The sequence below is a fragment of the Cinclus cinclus genome, chromosome 1 (assembly GCF_963662255.1).
Source record: "Cinclus cinclus chromosome 1, bCinCin1.1, whole genome shotgun sequence".
Classification (NCBI taxonomy): domain Eukaryota; kingdom Metazoa; phylum Chordata; class Aves; order Passeriformes; family Cinclidae; genus Cinclus; species Cinclus cinclus.
In genome coordinates, this window is record NC_085046.1 from 151,039,728 (window position 1) to 151,055,204 (window position 15,477).

At 46.3% G+C, this 15,477-nt stretch overlaps 1 protein-coding gene across 1 annotated transcript in view; it reads left to right on the forward strand.

Moving 5' to 3' along the window:
• The window catches only part of ARHGAP39 (Rho GTPase activating protein 39), a 34,061-nt gene extending 18,584 nt beyond the window's left edge, over positions 1 to 15,477 (forward strand). Inside the window, exons 4-11 of the mRNA XM_062504973.1 lie at positions 1,705 to 3,106; positions 6,833 to 7,394; positions 10,141 to 10,233; positions 12,620 to 12,693; positions 13,809 to 14,008; positions 14,465 to 14,556; positions 14,638 to 14,807; positions 15,283 to 15,477. Of these exons, the coding sequence (XP_062360957.1) occupies positions 1,705 to 3,106; positions 6,833 to 7,394; positions 10,141 to 10,233; positions 12,620 to 12,693; positions 13,809 to 14,008; positions 14,465 to 14,556; positions 14,638 to 14,807; positions 15,283 to 15,477 (2,788 nt within the window). The remainder of the gene's footprint in view (positions 1 to 1,704; positions 3,107 to 6,832; positions 7,395 to 10,140; positions 10,234 to 12,619; positions 12,694 to 13,808; positions 14,009 to 14,464; positions 14,557 to 14,637; positions 14,808 to 15,282) is intronic.

Genomic DNA, 15,477 nt, shown 5'->3' on the forward strand with positions numbered 1-15,477 from the left:
TTCAGGAATATTGCTTCCCATTATTTAATATTTGGGATTGGCTGGAACAAGGTGATTTGACAGAAGCGCCGCTGCTCCACTGGGGATTTTTATTTGGATCTGTTCCTGCCAGATGCTGTGAGCTGGAATATTAATGCCAGCTGCAAAGCTGGGAATTAATCAGCAGTTTTTCACCTGGTTTGAGAGAAAACACCTGGATTTAGGAGGGATTTGGATTCGGGTGGGTGTGGGGAAAATGTGGAAACGTGGATTTCTGCATGGAAATTCCAGACCATCCCATTCCAAACCTTTTCCAAGGGAAGGGACACCTTCTACTATGACAGGTTGTTCCAAGCCCTGTCTAGCCTGGCCTTGGACACTTCCAGGGATGGGGCAGTCACAGATTCCTTGGGAATTCCAGTCCAGTTCTGTTGGGAATCCTCTGTGGATCTCCCATTTTCTTTTGTCACAATTTTTGGGATCTGTGTATAAAAATCAGGTTATTCATGAGGATTGAAGACCTCCAGCTCTTCCAGAAAGAAACATGGAGCCATCCAAGGTTTTTGTGTGTGGTTTGAGCAGGAAAAGCAGATTTTTCAGGAGCAGAGCAAAGTTGGATGGGTCTTGGAGCAACTTGAGATAGTGGAAGGTGTCCCAGCCTTTGGCAGGGGATGGAACTTGATGAGTTTTAAGGCCCCTTCCAACCCAAACCATTCCATGAATCCATGATTTTGTGGTTGTGGATGGAATTCTGAGGGTCTGGAAGGGCTCCATAAGGGGTAAAGATCCATCAAACCAAGGTAGAGGAACCCAAACTCATCCAGGTTTTTGGCAGCAAGAAGTTGGCAAGAGGCTCAAGTCCCCAAGAGCTTCAAAAGTGGAGCTTCCAAAGGTGGAAAAGGAAGAAATAAATCATTCCCAAATCCCTCAGAGCAAGGACAAACAAGGAGAGACTATGGAGCTTCCTGCAGGGAATTGTTCGTGGCTTTTTGTGGGAATTTTTCCCTCAAAACGCAGCGATTCAACACACTGCACCTTTTCCTGGGGGACAGAAGGGACAAATGGCTGGGAATAAATGAGAATTGGAGAGGGATGAACTGGAAGAGCAGACGGTGCCTCCGGCATCTTCTGTTCCAGCGTGGGATTGGTGACAGGATGTGCTTCCCTGTGCCTTGGGAACAGCAAATTCCAGCTCGGATCCCTCCTGTGAGCTGGGCAGCTCCATAAAATCTATCTTTGCTCTTACTCCTGAGTGTCCCAAGGACTTGGAACAGGAAGAGAGGAAATGAATATCCACTGTGCTAGGGAAGAATTCCTGACAGGAGAATTTCTTCCCAATATCCAATCCCATAGGCAGGGACACCTTCCACTATTCTGGGTTGCTCCAAGCCCTGCTCAACCTGGCCCCAGACACTTCCAGGGATGGGGCAGCCACAGATTCCCTGCGAATTCCATTACAGGACTTCACCACCCTCACAGCCAAGAATTCCTTCCTGTTATCCCATCCAACCCTGCCCTCCAGAAGTGGGAAGCCATTTCCCGTGTCCTGTCCCTCCATGCCTTGTCCAATATCCCATCCCATCCAATCCCTCCCACCTCCATCTTTTGGGTGCTTGAGAATATCCGTTCTCCAGGCTTTGTGGTGGTTCAGCAGGTTTGGGACCAGCAATCCCAAATTCTGGTGGAATTCTGATCCCCCCTCCCCCGTGATGTTTCTCCCCGCAGGACCTCATCCCTCCGATGGAATGCCGGTACCAAGGAGCGGATGCTGATCAAGGTGACGGATCGGGAGCCCAGCTTCCTCCTCCACCAAGGAAATGGCTACGCTCCAGAAAACCAACCGGGCTCCCGCTCCCGCCGGCCCTCGGGTGGCCAACAGTCACCAAACCTCCAAACCTTCTCCTCAGACACCGACAACTCCGTGTTCTTCCCAGAGAGGAAGCAGTCGCCCTACCTGAAGAGGGCTGAGCATGTGGGCAGCTGCTCACCACTGCTGGGCCGGGGCGAATCGTTCTGCTCGCCGCTCCAAGCCCAGCACCGCAAACATTCCAGTGAATCCCAACCCTCGTCGCCCCGCTATGCCTACGAACCCCCACTCTATGAGGAGCCCCCCATGGAATACCAGGCTCCCATCTATGACGAGCCGCCCGTGGACATGCAGTACGAAGCCAGTGGGAGCTACAAGGCCGGGTCACCACAGAAATCGCCCATCCGGAAGCCTCACCCTTTCCTTCAGTCACCCAAGCAAGGCTCCAACTCGCCCTACCAGCAGTTGGTGCTCACCAAGCAGAAGTGTCCTGATCGCTTCATGAGCCTGGAATACAGCCCGGCCGGCAAGGAATATGTCCGGCAGTTGGTCTATGTGGAGCAGTCAGGCTCCAGCCCAAAGATGAAGACGGGCTTGAGGCACAAATATTCCCCCAACCCCATTGGTGGCTCCTACTCACTGCAGCACAGCCCCTGCCTGGTGCGGGACCAACGCCTGGAGATCAAATCGGGTGACTACAGCAGCATGGAGGGACCCGAATTCTGCCCCGGTCCCACTGGGGCCCAGGTGGCCCAGGGCGAGGACTCCATGTCGTGGTCCAGCCAGCAGGACACTTTGTCCTCTACCGGTTACTCACCCTCCACCAGGAAAAGGAAAAGCCGGAAGCCTTCGGTGAACCACGATACCAACGCCTCCTCCACGGACGGCTCAGGGGAGCGGGAGGTGTTGGGTGAGCTGGGTGAGGAACGAGCCACGCCGGGACCCAACAGGTCACCAATGAACCGGACGGAGAGCAAGGCAGCCGAGGCAGAGGCGGCGCGGGGCTTCCCGGAGCCGTTCCTAGCGCAGGCGCGCCTGGCATGGGAAGCACAGCAGGCCCACTACCACATGAAGCAACGGAGCAGCTGGGATTCCCAAAAGGACGGTTCAGGCTATGAGAGTGACGGAGCCCTCCCGCTGCCTATGCCGGGGCCGGTGGTGCGAGCCTTCAGTGAGGACGAGGCGTTGGCACAGCAGGAGAACAAGCACTGGAAGAGGAACACCTTCGAGAAGCTGGGCTTCCCCCAGATCCTGCTGGAGAAGAGCGTCTCTGTCCAGACCAACCTGGCCTCCCCTGAGCCCTACCTGCATCCATCTCAGGTAACACCCTTGGGAATATTCTTGGTTTTGGGGGTCTTCACCATGTGGCCAATCCTGGTTGAAGCTGCTTCTCCAGTGTAGATCCAGTGGGATGGTCCCTGGGATGATTCCACACCAGGATTGGGCAGGGGAACCTCCATGCCATGGCAGCCTCAGCTCTGTGCCATGGCAGCCTCAGCTCTGTGCCATGGCTTCTCCTGCCTTGGTGAGGGGCAGATCCTGGCAGATCCCAGCTCCCAGGAGATTCCTGAGTGCCCACCCCTGGCTGATCTCTCAGGGAAGCTGGTCCTTGCCAAGGCAGTCCTTCAAAGATGTTGGTTCTTGCCACGGTGGTCCCTTAAAGTTGGTACTTGCCAAGATGATCCCCCAAAGATGTTGGTCCTTGCCAAGGCGGTCCCTCAAAACTTTGGGCTGAAAGAGCCACCACTTTTCCAGGATTTGTTTCCCAGGGTTGTGGGCTGCCTGTTCCCTCTCTGGAGATCACTCCAGCTCCAAACTCCCATTCCAGAGGAGACCCTGAGGCTCTGACCTGGAATTGCTGGAGCTGGTGCTTCCCAAGTGCCAAGATTCCAGCCCATCAGATGTTTCCCTGGTTTTTGGATATCCTCCATCAACTTCTGGATGTCCTCCATCAGTCCCTTCCCCTCCAGGGAAAGGCAGGGAAAGGCTGAGAAAGGAAGGGAAAGGCTGTCAGGACTTCCAAAAAACAGGTAATGACACCATGTGTGGGGATAAATCCCACCTGGAGAACTGCCTGGAAGATGGAATTTGGTGTCAGCAAGAAGGAGACCCTGAACATGGATCTGAGTGAAACAGAAAATTTCAGTTTTGCTGAAACAGCAAATCATCAGGAAAATTCCTTTTTTTTTGTCCATGGAAATGCATCATTAAATCGGTGGAGTATTGCATCCAAAGGCAGCAGAAGATTCCTGAAGCACAGTTGTCCCCAAGGACTCAGTGCTGCACGAGGAAGTCCAAACCCAGAACTGGAGAGCTCCAGATCTGTTTTGGATCTTCATGCCAGGAGGAAAAGCTGCCACCATTACTGATCCTAGGCTTCCTTCCCAGAGCTTGGGATGTAGTGGGAATCTTCTCCACTCCCCAGAGTTTTCTGTCCTGATGGCCCCACCTGTTGTCCTCAACCTCGGGGACACCAAGGTGGTGGGACACTGGCACCGGTTTCCCAGAGAAGCTGTGGTTGCCTCTGTCCCTGGAAGTGTCCAAGGTCAGTATGGATGGGGTTTGAGGCAACCTGGGATTGTAGGAAGTGTCCCTGGCCCTAGGAACAGGATGATCTCGAAGGTCCCTTCCAACCCAAACCCTTGCCTGGTCATGGCTATGATTGTCACCAGGGGAATGTCCCCATACTGAGGTGCATCCAAGCCCTATCCACATGGCTCCAGGACCTTCTCCCTTGAGTATTCCCTAATTCTGGAGGTGACACAACGGTCACCCCCTGGGACAGGCAGGAGGTCATGGTCATTTGCAGTAGATGCCCAATGGTTTATCCCCTTCTTATAGGCCAGGGCATCCCCCAAGTTCATTTAGGTGCTAAACAGAGCTAATTAAGGCTGAAGTTAATTTCCTACTGGCTCTGGCAGCAAAGGATCCATTACATTTTGCTTCCAGTGTCACTCCCTGGCCCCAGCACGTTCTCCTTGGCTGTAGAAGGTTGATGTCCCCAACCAATATGGTCCTTTCCTTCTTCCTGGGTATTCTCAGTGGCTCTGATCCAGCCCATGGACCAGATTTTGGAAAAGCCAAATCCCCAACGACTGCCAAATGAGAGACCTTCGAGCATCTCCTGCCATCATTACAGCAGTCAAGATGGGAGTGATGTCAATGGCAAGATCTGGACATTGGAACAGGATGAGTTGTTGAAGAGACAAGAAACGACCCGTTTGAAGAAGTAGAAGCTCAGTCACCTGCCAGTAGCTCTGGTGGTTCTTTGGGTGGCTTCCATGTCCCCTCCTGGATTTTCCACCTCCTGGGTCTTTCCACCTACTGCTTTTGTCTCTTGTTGGCCTTGTCCAAGCTGGTCACCATCTGTTGGGGTGTCCCTCCATCTCCTGGGGTGACATCCATGAGCTGTGCTGGTCCCAGTAGGAGGAGGACACTAGTCCACAGGGGTCCTTCCCAGCTGGATGCTCTGCAGAAGCCAAGATTAAATCCTGAGCATCTCTGGTCCCTTGAGATGTTCAGAAGGACCATCCACATTGCTCGTGGCTTGGAGGAGCCACCAGCTTCCTGTGGCCGCTGAAGAACCACCCTGGAAGGTGATTTTGGGCAGAGGGGGTTTCCTGGGGGGCTGTTAAAGGTGGGCGTGTCCCCAGCATCCCCAAAGGACAAGTGGAACTCAGTCACTTGCCCTTCACTTCTCCCACATTGCCACCAAGTTCTTCTGTCCATGACTCCACTGAGCAAGTGTGAAGAGAGTCCAGCCACTTGTCCCCACCAGTCTCCTCCCTCCTGATGCCAGTCTGTGCCATCCACCTTGGCTGCTGGCCCTGGGTCAGCTCTTGGCCATGCTGGGATTCAGGAGAAGCTCCTTGGAGAGGATAAGGTTTATGGGAAGACCTCTGAATGCTGCAAGGGTTGGTTGGTTGATTTATTAATTGATTGATTGATTGGTTGGTTGATTGATCAGTTGATTGGTTGGTTCATTGGTTCATTGGTTTGTTGGCTGGTCAGTCGGTTCATTGCTTGGTTATTTAGGTGATTGGTTTGTTGGAACAATTCATTGGTTGGTTGGTTGGTTGGTTTGTCTGTTGGTTTCTACACTGATCAGTTGGTTGATTCATCAGCTTGTTGGCCGATTTATTGGTTGTTTGATCGGTTGATTGATGGGTTCTTTCATTTGTTGGCTGGTCAGTTGGTGTGTTGGCTAGTTGATTGATTGACTGATTTGGTGGATCAGTTCATTGGGTGGTTGGTTCAACCATTCATGCATTGGTTGGCTGGTTGTTGGTTTCTCCACTGGTCTGTTGGTTGATTGGTTGATTGTTTTATTGGTTGATTGATTTGCTGGTTGCTTGCTTGGTTGATTGATCTGTTTGTTGGTCGATTGATCGGTTTACTGGCTGGTTGTTTCATTGATCAGTTTGTTAATTAATCAGTTGGTTGGTTGGTTCATTGGTTTATTGGTTGGTTGGTCAGTTTTTTGATCAGTTGGTTGACTGCTTGCTTGTTTGTTTGATTGATTAATTGATTAGTTTGTTGGTTGCTTCATTGCTTGGTTGCATGGTTGACTGGTTGGTTTATGGTTATCTCATTGTTCAGTTTGTTGATTGATCAGTTTGTTGGTTGATTTGTTGGTTGGTTGGTTCACTGACTGATCCGTTGGTTGTTTGGTTCATTGATTGATCAGCTGGTTGGTTGGTTCATTAGTTTATTGGTTGCTTCATTGATCAGTTTGTTGATTAGTTTGTTAATTGATCAGTGGATTGGTTGATTGGTTGGTTCATTGATTGATCCACTGATTGGTTGGTTGGTTGGTTCATTGTTTTATTGGTTGTTTCATTGATCAGTTTGCTGATTGATCAATTTGTTGATTGATCAGTTTGTTGGTTGATTTGTTGACTGATCCATTGATTGCTTGGTTGGTTTATTGGTTGGTCATTTTTTTGATCTGTTGCTTGATCCATCATTTGATCGATCGATTGATCATTCCATCAGCACTCCCACCCTTACCAGCACCCCTGACTTGTCCCGCCTGTTGTCCCCCAGTCCGAGGACCTCGGCGCCTGCGCGCAGTTCGAGAATAGCCGGCAGACGCGGAACATGATGCCAAGCGCCAGCTGTGTCTTCCCCACCTTCAACCTGCGCAAACCCTCCTCGGAGACGGACATTGAGAACTGGGCCTCCAAGCACTTCAACAAGCACACCCAAGGGCTCTTCCGACGGAAGGTCTCCATCGCTAACATGCTGGCCTGGAGCAGTGAATCCATCAAGAAACCCATGATCATGACCAACGACCGCAACGTCAAGAAGGAGGCATGCGAGATCTTCAAGCTCATCCAGATGTACATGGGTGACCGGCGGGCCAAGACGGACCAGCTCAATGTGGCCTTGGAGATCGCCACCAAAGGTTGGAGCATGCAGGGGCTGCGAGATGAGCTCTACATCCAGCTGTGCCGGCAGACCACCGAGAACTTCCGTTACGAGAGCCTGGCCCGCGGCTGGGAGCTCATGGCCATTTGTTTGGCCTTTTTCCCACCCACTCCCAAATTCCATTCCTACCTTGAAGGATACATTTACCGGCACATGGATCCGGTGAATGACACCAAAGGTAAGTGAGGAACTGTGGCCTGGTGGTTTCTGTGGTTGTCCTCAAATCCCAGAAGTGTTCCAGGCCAGGTTGGACGGGGATTGGAGTGAGCTGGGATAGAAGAAGGTGTCCCTGGATGGTCTTTGTGTCCCTTCCAAGCCAAACCATTCCATGATTCCATGTCCCAACCCAATGATTTGGTTCCTTTCCTCTTGGCTGAGTCTCCATGTGGATAGGTAGATGAGGAGCTGATCCAAAACATCTCCTAGAGGTGCACCCAGTGATGAGGGACCTTTCCCAGCCTTCCCCTCCCTGAAAACCAGCAGGAGATCCGAGAGGAAATGAGCTTTGACATCTTTTGGGGATCAGTGTTACCTCTGTTCCTGGGAGTTCTTCCAACCCAACTTGAGAGGGCCTTTCCAACCCAAACCATCCATGACTCCATGGTTTCCATCATTCCCACCTCCAGGTGTTTCCTCTCCTGTCGCTTTAGATCCAAAATTCCCTGATTCCAGTTTCCATCATTCCCATGCCAGATGTTTCCCCTCTAGTAGCTTTGGATCCAAAATTCCATGATTCCATGGTTTCCATCATTCCCACGTACAGATGTTCCTTCTCCAGTAGCTTTGGATCCCGCAATAACCCCAGTTTTGGGATGGAACCCAGAAGCTTCCCATCTCCCAAGGTTTTTGGTCATGGCCAGAGATGGAGACAGAAATTTGGGAAATTTAGAGCTTCTCCAGCCTTGTGATTGGTTGTCCCAAATCCTTCCCTGTCTGGACCTCCCAAGGAGTAGACATCATCTCCCAGTGGGTGGTGGATGATGTGGGATTGGGAATCCAGGAGGATTTTGGAATTTTGGATCCCAAATTTCTCCCAGGGTTCCAAGGTGTCCTTCAGCTCCTGGGGGACACCAGGAGATGATCCCACCACAGGTTGATAACAGAGACGACCCCGGAGCGCTCCCAATGGGAATTCCCAGGAATGTCACGATGGGTTGGGTTGGTCACACCAGAGGTGTCAAACACATTTCCAGCCAGATTTGTTAGGCTCCACCCCCAACTCTTTCCCAGCCAATCAGAGCACTTCCCTGGGAATTCCCGAATTCCATCCTCGTTTTGAGTTTTCCATGTTTTTTCCAGGAATTTCATTGTCTTTGTGTCGATTGGTTTTGTTGTCAATTTGTTTTAATTTGTATTTTTGATTCCATCTCATCTGGTTAAATTTGCATTTTCATTGTTGTTTTAATTGGATTTTTATTCCCATTTAATTTTTTATTTTGTTCCTTTTATTTTCAGTTTGAAATGCAATTTCATTTTCATTTAATTTCCTTTATTTCTTCTTTTTTAATTTCATTTTTACTTATTAATTTTTTTATTTTTAATTTACATTTTACTTTATACCCTATGTACTTTTATTTTAATTTTCTCACTTTATTTTCCATTTTAATTGATTTCCATTTACTTTTAATCTTTATTTTCTGTTAAATATTAGTTTTAATCTTTATTTTCATCTTTCTTTTCTTTAATTATTACTTTAATACCTGTTTTATTTTTATTTTCATTTTTAATTCCAATTCCATTAAATTTTAAAACACTTCTTAATTTTTAAATCTTATTTTTATTTTTAAACTTTGCTTACTTATTTTTATTTGCTCTTATTTTTAATTCCTTTAGTTTTATTTATGTTTTTTTAATTTTTATGTTCTTTATTTTTTCATTTTTAATTGAAATTTATTTTTAAATTTAACATCAATTCTTTTTTTTCATTTCCATTTTCATTTCATTTCAATGTTTCATTCAATTAAATTTATTTCAGCCTTTTAGTCTCATTTCCACGTTTTTCCTTTCAGCTTTTATTTCCATTTTAATTTTTGCATTTTCCTTTAATTTCATTTCAATGTTTCAATTTCAATTTAGATTTAAATACTTAATTTTAATTTGTTTCAATTTTATTTCAATTTTTCATTTTATTTCCTTTTTTTAAAAAATTTCATTTTATTGCAATTTTAATTTCAATTTTCATTTGTTTTTATTAGAATTTCATTTCAAATTTTATTTTAATTTCAAGTTTCATTTCATGTTCAATTTTAATTTAATTTATATTTCCATTTTATGCCAAATTTTAATTTCAATTTGAATTTCTCTTTTCAAATTTTAATTACATTTTTAATTTTTATTTCAAATCCCATTTAATTTTGAATTTCCCTTTCAATTTTACTTCCAGTTTCAATTTTAAAATTTTAATTTAATTTACATTTTTATTTCAATTTCAAAATTTCCATTTAGTTTCAAATTTTATTTTCAATTTCAATTTATTTTTTTAATTTAATATAACAAATTTATTTTTTCTACTTTAAATGGAAATTTCAATTTTAATTTAAATTTTAATTTCTTTTCAAAAATTTCAATTTCAATTATTTTTCAATTTAATGCTAATATTAATTATTTTAATTTTAATTTATTTCAATTTTTATTTCAATTTCAATTTAATTTTCTTCGATTTTAATATCAAATTTATATTTTCTATTTTAATTTAAACTGTAATTTCAATTTTAATTTAAATTTTGATTTAATTTTTATTTTATGTTTGTTTATGTTTTATTTCTATTTAATTTCAATTTCTAATTTTATTTTTAATTTAATTTTAATTTAATTTTAATTCTTTTTTTTTTTTCCACTTCAATGCCATTTCAATTCCATGTTAATTCCCATTGTTCTGATCCCGATGTCCGTTCCCTGCGGGAATTCCCGGTGTTGTTCCCCAGTCTCGCGGCACCTCCGGCACCTCCTGGCAAGGACCAATCAGAAGAAACCCAAATTGCGAAAGAAACCAAAGCCCCAGAGCGAGGAGATCCCGGGTAGGGACCTCAGAATTGCCGGAATTTTGGGAAATCCCGGAATTCTCCAGGGAGCCGAGGGAGGGCAGAGGGGCAGCAGGGACAGAGGGATGGGGGATTCATTAATTAATTGGGGTAATTAATAGGGGTGAGATAGATTTGGTGTAATTAATGTAATAATTAAAATAAGTATTTTAAAAAATATTTTTTAAAAAAAACTAATGTAATACTAAAAATCATTTTAAAGTAATTTAATAATTTAAAATAATTTAAATAATTTAATTAATTTAATTATTATTACTAATACTAGTGTTAATATTGGAACAATGTCACTATTAGTGCTACATTAATAATAAACGTATTAAATATTAACAAAACACATTAAGAGACATGAGTCTTATTATTCTTAATGGTATAAGAATTAGTATTAAATTCAGTGTCTATATTGATATTGGTGCGAGTATTAGTGTTATATCCTTAATAAACTAAATATCAATGTTATAAATATTATAAAGTATTATTTATAATTAGTAATATTTAGTTAGTAGTAATATTAGTTATATCCTTAATAAACTAAATACCAATGTTATAACTATTATTAAATATTATTTATTAACAGTAATACTTATAAATAATAATTCTAGTAGTAAGAACAATAATAGTAATAATAATAGTGATTATAATATTAATAATATTAATAAGAATATTAGCACTAGTATCCATATTAGTATTCATATTAGGATTAAATTAATTATAATTTTCAATACAGACGTGTTAATAATAATGAATATTAGTAAAAAAATATTAGCACTGATAATAGTAAAAGCAAATAATGTTATTAATTCTATCATAAATGCTAGCATTAATATTATAATTAGTATTAGGATTATAATTGTTATTAGGATTAAATTAATAATAAATTTAATATAGATGTTAGTATTAATAATAAATTGTTATATTAATACATAATAGTGGTAGGAATAATAATAGTAATGATAATAGCAATAATCGTGATAATTTTATAATTTCATTCTTCTATACCCATCATTACTGCATTATATTTTGAAATTCTAATTATTTATATTGTTTTTAATAATCCTTAATAATATTAATAGAATTATTTTAATGGCTGTAATTAATTCAATGAATAGAATTCATTTAATTGAGAAAATCCTCTTGGAATCCGCCTTTGGGTTTTCCCGATGCTGGGAAATTCCGGCATTTCCTGTGGGATTGAGGGAAATTTGGGATCTTGGGAATTCCCCCCAGAGCCGATCCCAGATGGATCCACCAGGAGGAACCTCCAGGGGAGACCTAGGGTGGACTTTGGGACCCTCCAGGAGCTCTGGGTGGGGCCGGTCCTTCAAAAATCAGGACTGGATCCCATGGGATCCCATCGGAGGTCATTCTTCCAGCTTCTCCTGGGCTGCCTCCCAAAATCCAGCCCGGTCTCCTGGCAGGAGTTTGGGTGAGATGGTCATCAGAGGTCCCTTCCCATCCCAAGTGTTCTGTCATTCCATGGCTCCATGAGCAGATTCCATGGTTTGAGGCCACTCAATGTTGGAATAGTCCAGAAGGTTCCACCAGGTCCCCAGAGCTTCTTCTGGGATGATCCAGAAGGTCCCACCAGGTCTCCAGGGCTTCTTCTGGGAATGATCCAGAAGGTGCCACCAGATCTCAAGGGCTTTTCTGGGAATGACCCAGAAAGTTCCACCAGGTCCCCAGGGCTTCTTCTTGGATGGTCCAGAAGGTTCCACCAGGTCCTCGGGGCTCTGGGAATGATCCAGAAGGTCCCACCAGGTCCTCAGGGCTCTGGGATGATCCAGAAGGTTCCATCAAGTCCCCAAGGCTTCTTCTGAGATGATCCAGAAGGTTCAGTCAAGTCCCTAGGGTTGTTGGTTGTTGGAATGGTTCAGTAGGTGCCACTCAATCCCCAGGACATCTGGGGTGGTCCAGAAGGTTCCATCAGGTCCCCAGGGTTGTTGGGATGATCCAGAATGTCCCACCAGGTCCCCAGGGCTCTGGAAATGATCCAGAAGGTCCCACCAGGTCCCGAGGGTTGTTGAGATAGGAATAATCTCCATGGAGGACATCAGAAAGAGGAAGTTGGATGAAAATGGAAGTGGTGGGATCTGGAGAAGATGGGTGGGATGGGAATGGTGACCATGGCAGTGGTGGCCCCCAAAAGCCACCCAAGATAAGGCCACCACAGAGCTCCAGAGTTTTGGTGGATCTTCCAAGGTTCTTGTGAGGTTCAAGGGGGACTTCATCCTTCTCCAACCCCCTGGAAGCAGTGACAGGGATGGGGAAGGGACAGGGAAGGTGCAGAACCTCTTCCAGGTCCTGGAGGTGACATCCCACCACCCTGGAGGTGACATCCCTCCACCCAGCACGTCTTCTCTTGCAGGGGTGGCCATCAGCACGTACGCCAAGTACTGCTACAACAAACTCCAGAAGGCGGCGCTGACCGGGGCCAAGAAGGTACCAAAAAATGAAGTGGGCTTGGGAGGGGGTGGACAAGGAGGTCACCTCCCACTGGGATCATCCAGAAGCTTCTGGGATTGGGGATGGGACTGGAGGAGGGAGGGAGGTGGTGATCGTGGTGAGAACTTCTGGAGAGCTCCTGGGGATCTTCTGGAAAGCTGGAGATCTTCCTGGAGAACTTCTTGGATCTTCTAAGGACCTTCTGGAACATTCTGGGAAATTTCTGGAAAGGACCTTCTGGGCACCTCCTAATACCTGTCTGGGGATCTTCTGGAGAACTTCTGAGAATCTTCTGAAGACTTTTGGAAACCTTCTGGGACCCTTCTGGAAACTTTCTAAGGAACTTCTGGAGAACTTTTGGGAGTCTACTGGAGACCTTCTGAAGACTTTCTGGAAACTTTCTAGAGACCTTTTAAGGAACTTCTGTGGATCTTCTGAAGACTGTGGATCCTGGAGACTAAGTGAGGAACTTCTGGAGATATTCTGGAAACTTTATGGGGACTTTCTGGGAACTCTCTCAAGATCTTATTGGGATCTTCTGGGAACCTTTGAAGGATCTTCTGGAGAACTTCTGAAAGTCTTCTGGAAACCTTCTGGAGACATTTTGGGGATTTTCTGGGTACTTTCTGAAGGCATTCCAGAGACCATCTGGTGATCTTCAGGAGACCTTGTGCCAACTCCCTGGAGATCTCCTGAGAACTTTTTAAGGAACTTCTGGAGACCTTTTGGAAGCCCAGCACTAATGTTCAGCTTTCCAGAAGCATCCCAAACATGTCTCCTCCTCCTGGCAAAATCCAGTGGTGGAGATCCTCCAGTGTGGCCATGGTCCCACCAAGCTCCATAGGGTTGGATCCACTTCTGAATCAAGATGGTGGATGGATAGTCGATAGATGGATGGATGGGAGATGGATGCATGGATGGATGGATGGATGGATGATGATGGATGGATGGATGGACAGATGGATAGTGGAACCACCTTGACCAAGTTGCCCAGAGTCCATCCATGGCTCCATTACCATCCCCATAAATCTCAACCAGTGGGGTGACGGGATTAAGTAAATTCCATCCTGGCCACCACAGAGGCCACCGGTGATCTCTGGTGTCTCCTGCAGGGCCTGAAGAAGCCAAACATTGAGGAGATCCGTCACGCCAAAAACGCCGTCTTCAACCCGTCCATGTTCGGCAGCTCCCTGCAGGACATTGTGGCCATGCAGAAGGAGCGGTACCCGGACCGGCAGCTGCCCTGGGTGCAGACCCGGCTCTCCGAGGAGGTCCTGGCACTCAACGGGGACCAAACTGAGGGCATCTTCAGGTAAAGGTCCTCATGGGGACATCTCATGGTGGTGGCAAACTGGAGGTTCTCAAAAGAATTGTCTCAAAATGGGGCAAATTTGTGTTTCTGGGCATTCTCTTGGTGGGTCATCCAAGGCCATGGAGGTTTCTTCTTGGTGGCCACCAGAGTCATGGCAGGATCTTGGTGGCCACTATCCAGTGGGTTCCCTCAACTTTTCCTTCTTCCAAGGCCATGGGGGGTTTCTCCATAGTGGCCACCAGAGTCCTGGTGAGGTCTTGGTGACACCAAGCTCCCAAAATGGCTCCAAGGCCATGGAGGTTTCTCCACGCTGTCCCCCAGGATGGTGTCTTGGTGGCACCAACGAGCTCCCTGCTCAGCTGATGCCCCCTCCTGGTTCTCCTGGAGCACCCAAAGCTGTTGAGCTGAGAGGTCTGCATCAGTCACTCAGCCACCAAAGCCTCTTCCCCCCCACAGGGTCCCTGGTGACATCGACGAGGTCAACGCCCTCAAGCTGCAGGTGGACCAATGGAAGATCCCCACTGGCTTGGAGGACCCACATGTTCCTGGTAGGACCTTGGGGTGATGTTTGGTGGGAGAGAAGCTCCATCTGGAAGATCTCACATCTTCTCCTCCATGTGCTCTCACAGCATCGCTGCTGAAGCTGTGGTACCGCGAGCTGGAGGAGCCGCTGATCCCACACGAGTTCTACGAGCAGTGCATCTCCCACTATGAGAACCCTGAGGCCGCCATCGCCGTCGTCCACTCCCTGCCCCGGATCAACAGAATGGTGCTGTGCTACCTCATCCGCTTCCTCCAGGTAGGAGAAGCACCTTCTGCTGGCCCATCAGATGACCACCAGGTCTGGTTTCTTCTCCTGAGGTGGTTTTGGGTTCTCCAACTTCACCATATGGTGACCCCAATCTCCAAGAGTCCATCCAGGAGTTCCATGAGGTCCTTCCACCCATCTCAACCCAATCCCATCACGTCCACCATCCCCAAGTGTTCATGGCCTCCTGGATGACCCTCCTGGTAGCTTCTCTAGAGGTGGTTTTGGGTTCTCCAAGGTCACCATGTGGTGGCCAAGGATTGAGAGTTCCACTAATCCCATCACAACCATCTTCCTTCTCCCACCCCATGATTTTGTGCCCCTGGTGACCCTTCTGGTTCCTTCTTCTGAGATGGTTTTGGGTTCTCAAACTTCACCACGTGGTGAAGAACCAGGTCCACATGGACCTCCCACCCATCTCCCACCAACCCTTTGACTTCCACCTTTCTCCTCCTACCACCTCTAGGTCTTCGTGCAGCCAGCCAATGTGGCCGTTACCAAGATGGACGTCAATAACCTGGCCATGGTGATGGCCCCCAACTGCCTGCGCTGCCAATCAGATGACCCGCGGATCATCTTTGAGAACACGCGCAAGGAGATGTCCTTCATCCGTGTCCTCATCCAGCACCTGGACACCAGCTTCATGGAGGGCGTCCTATAG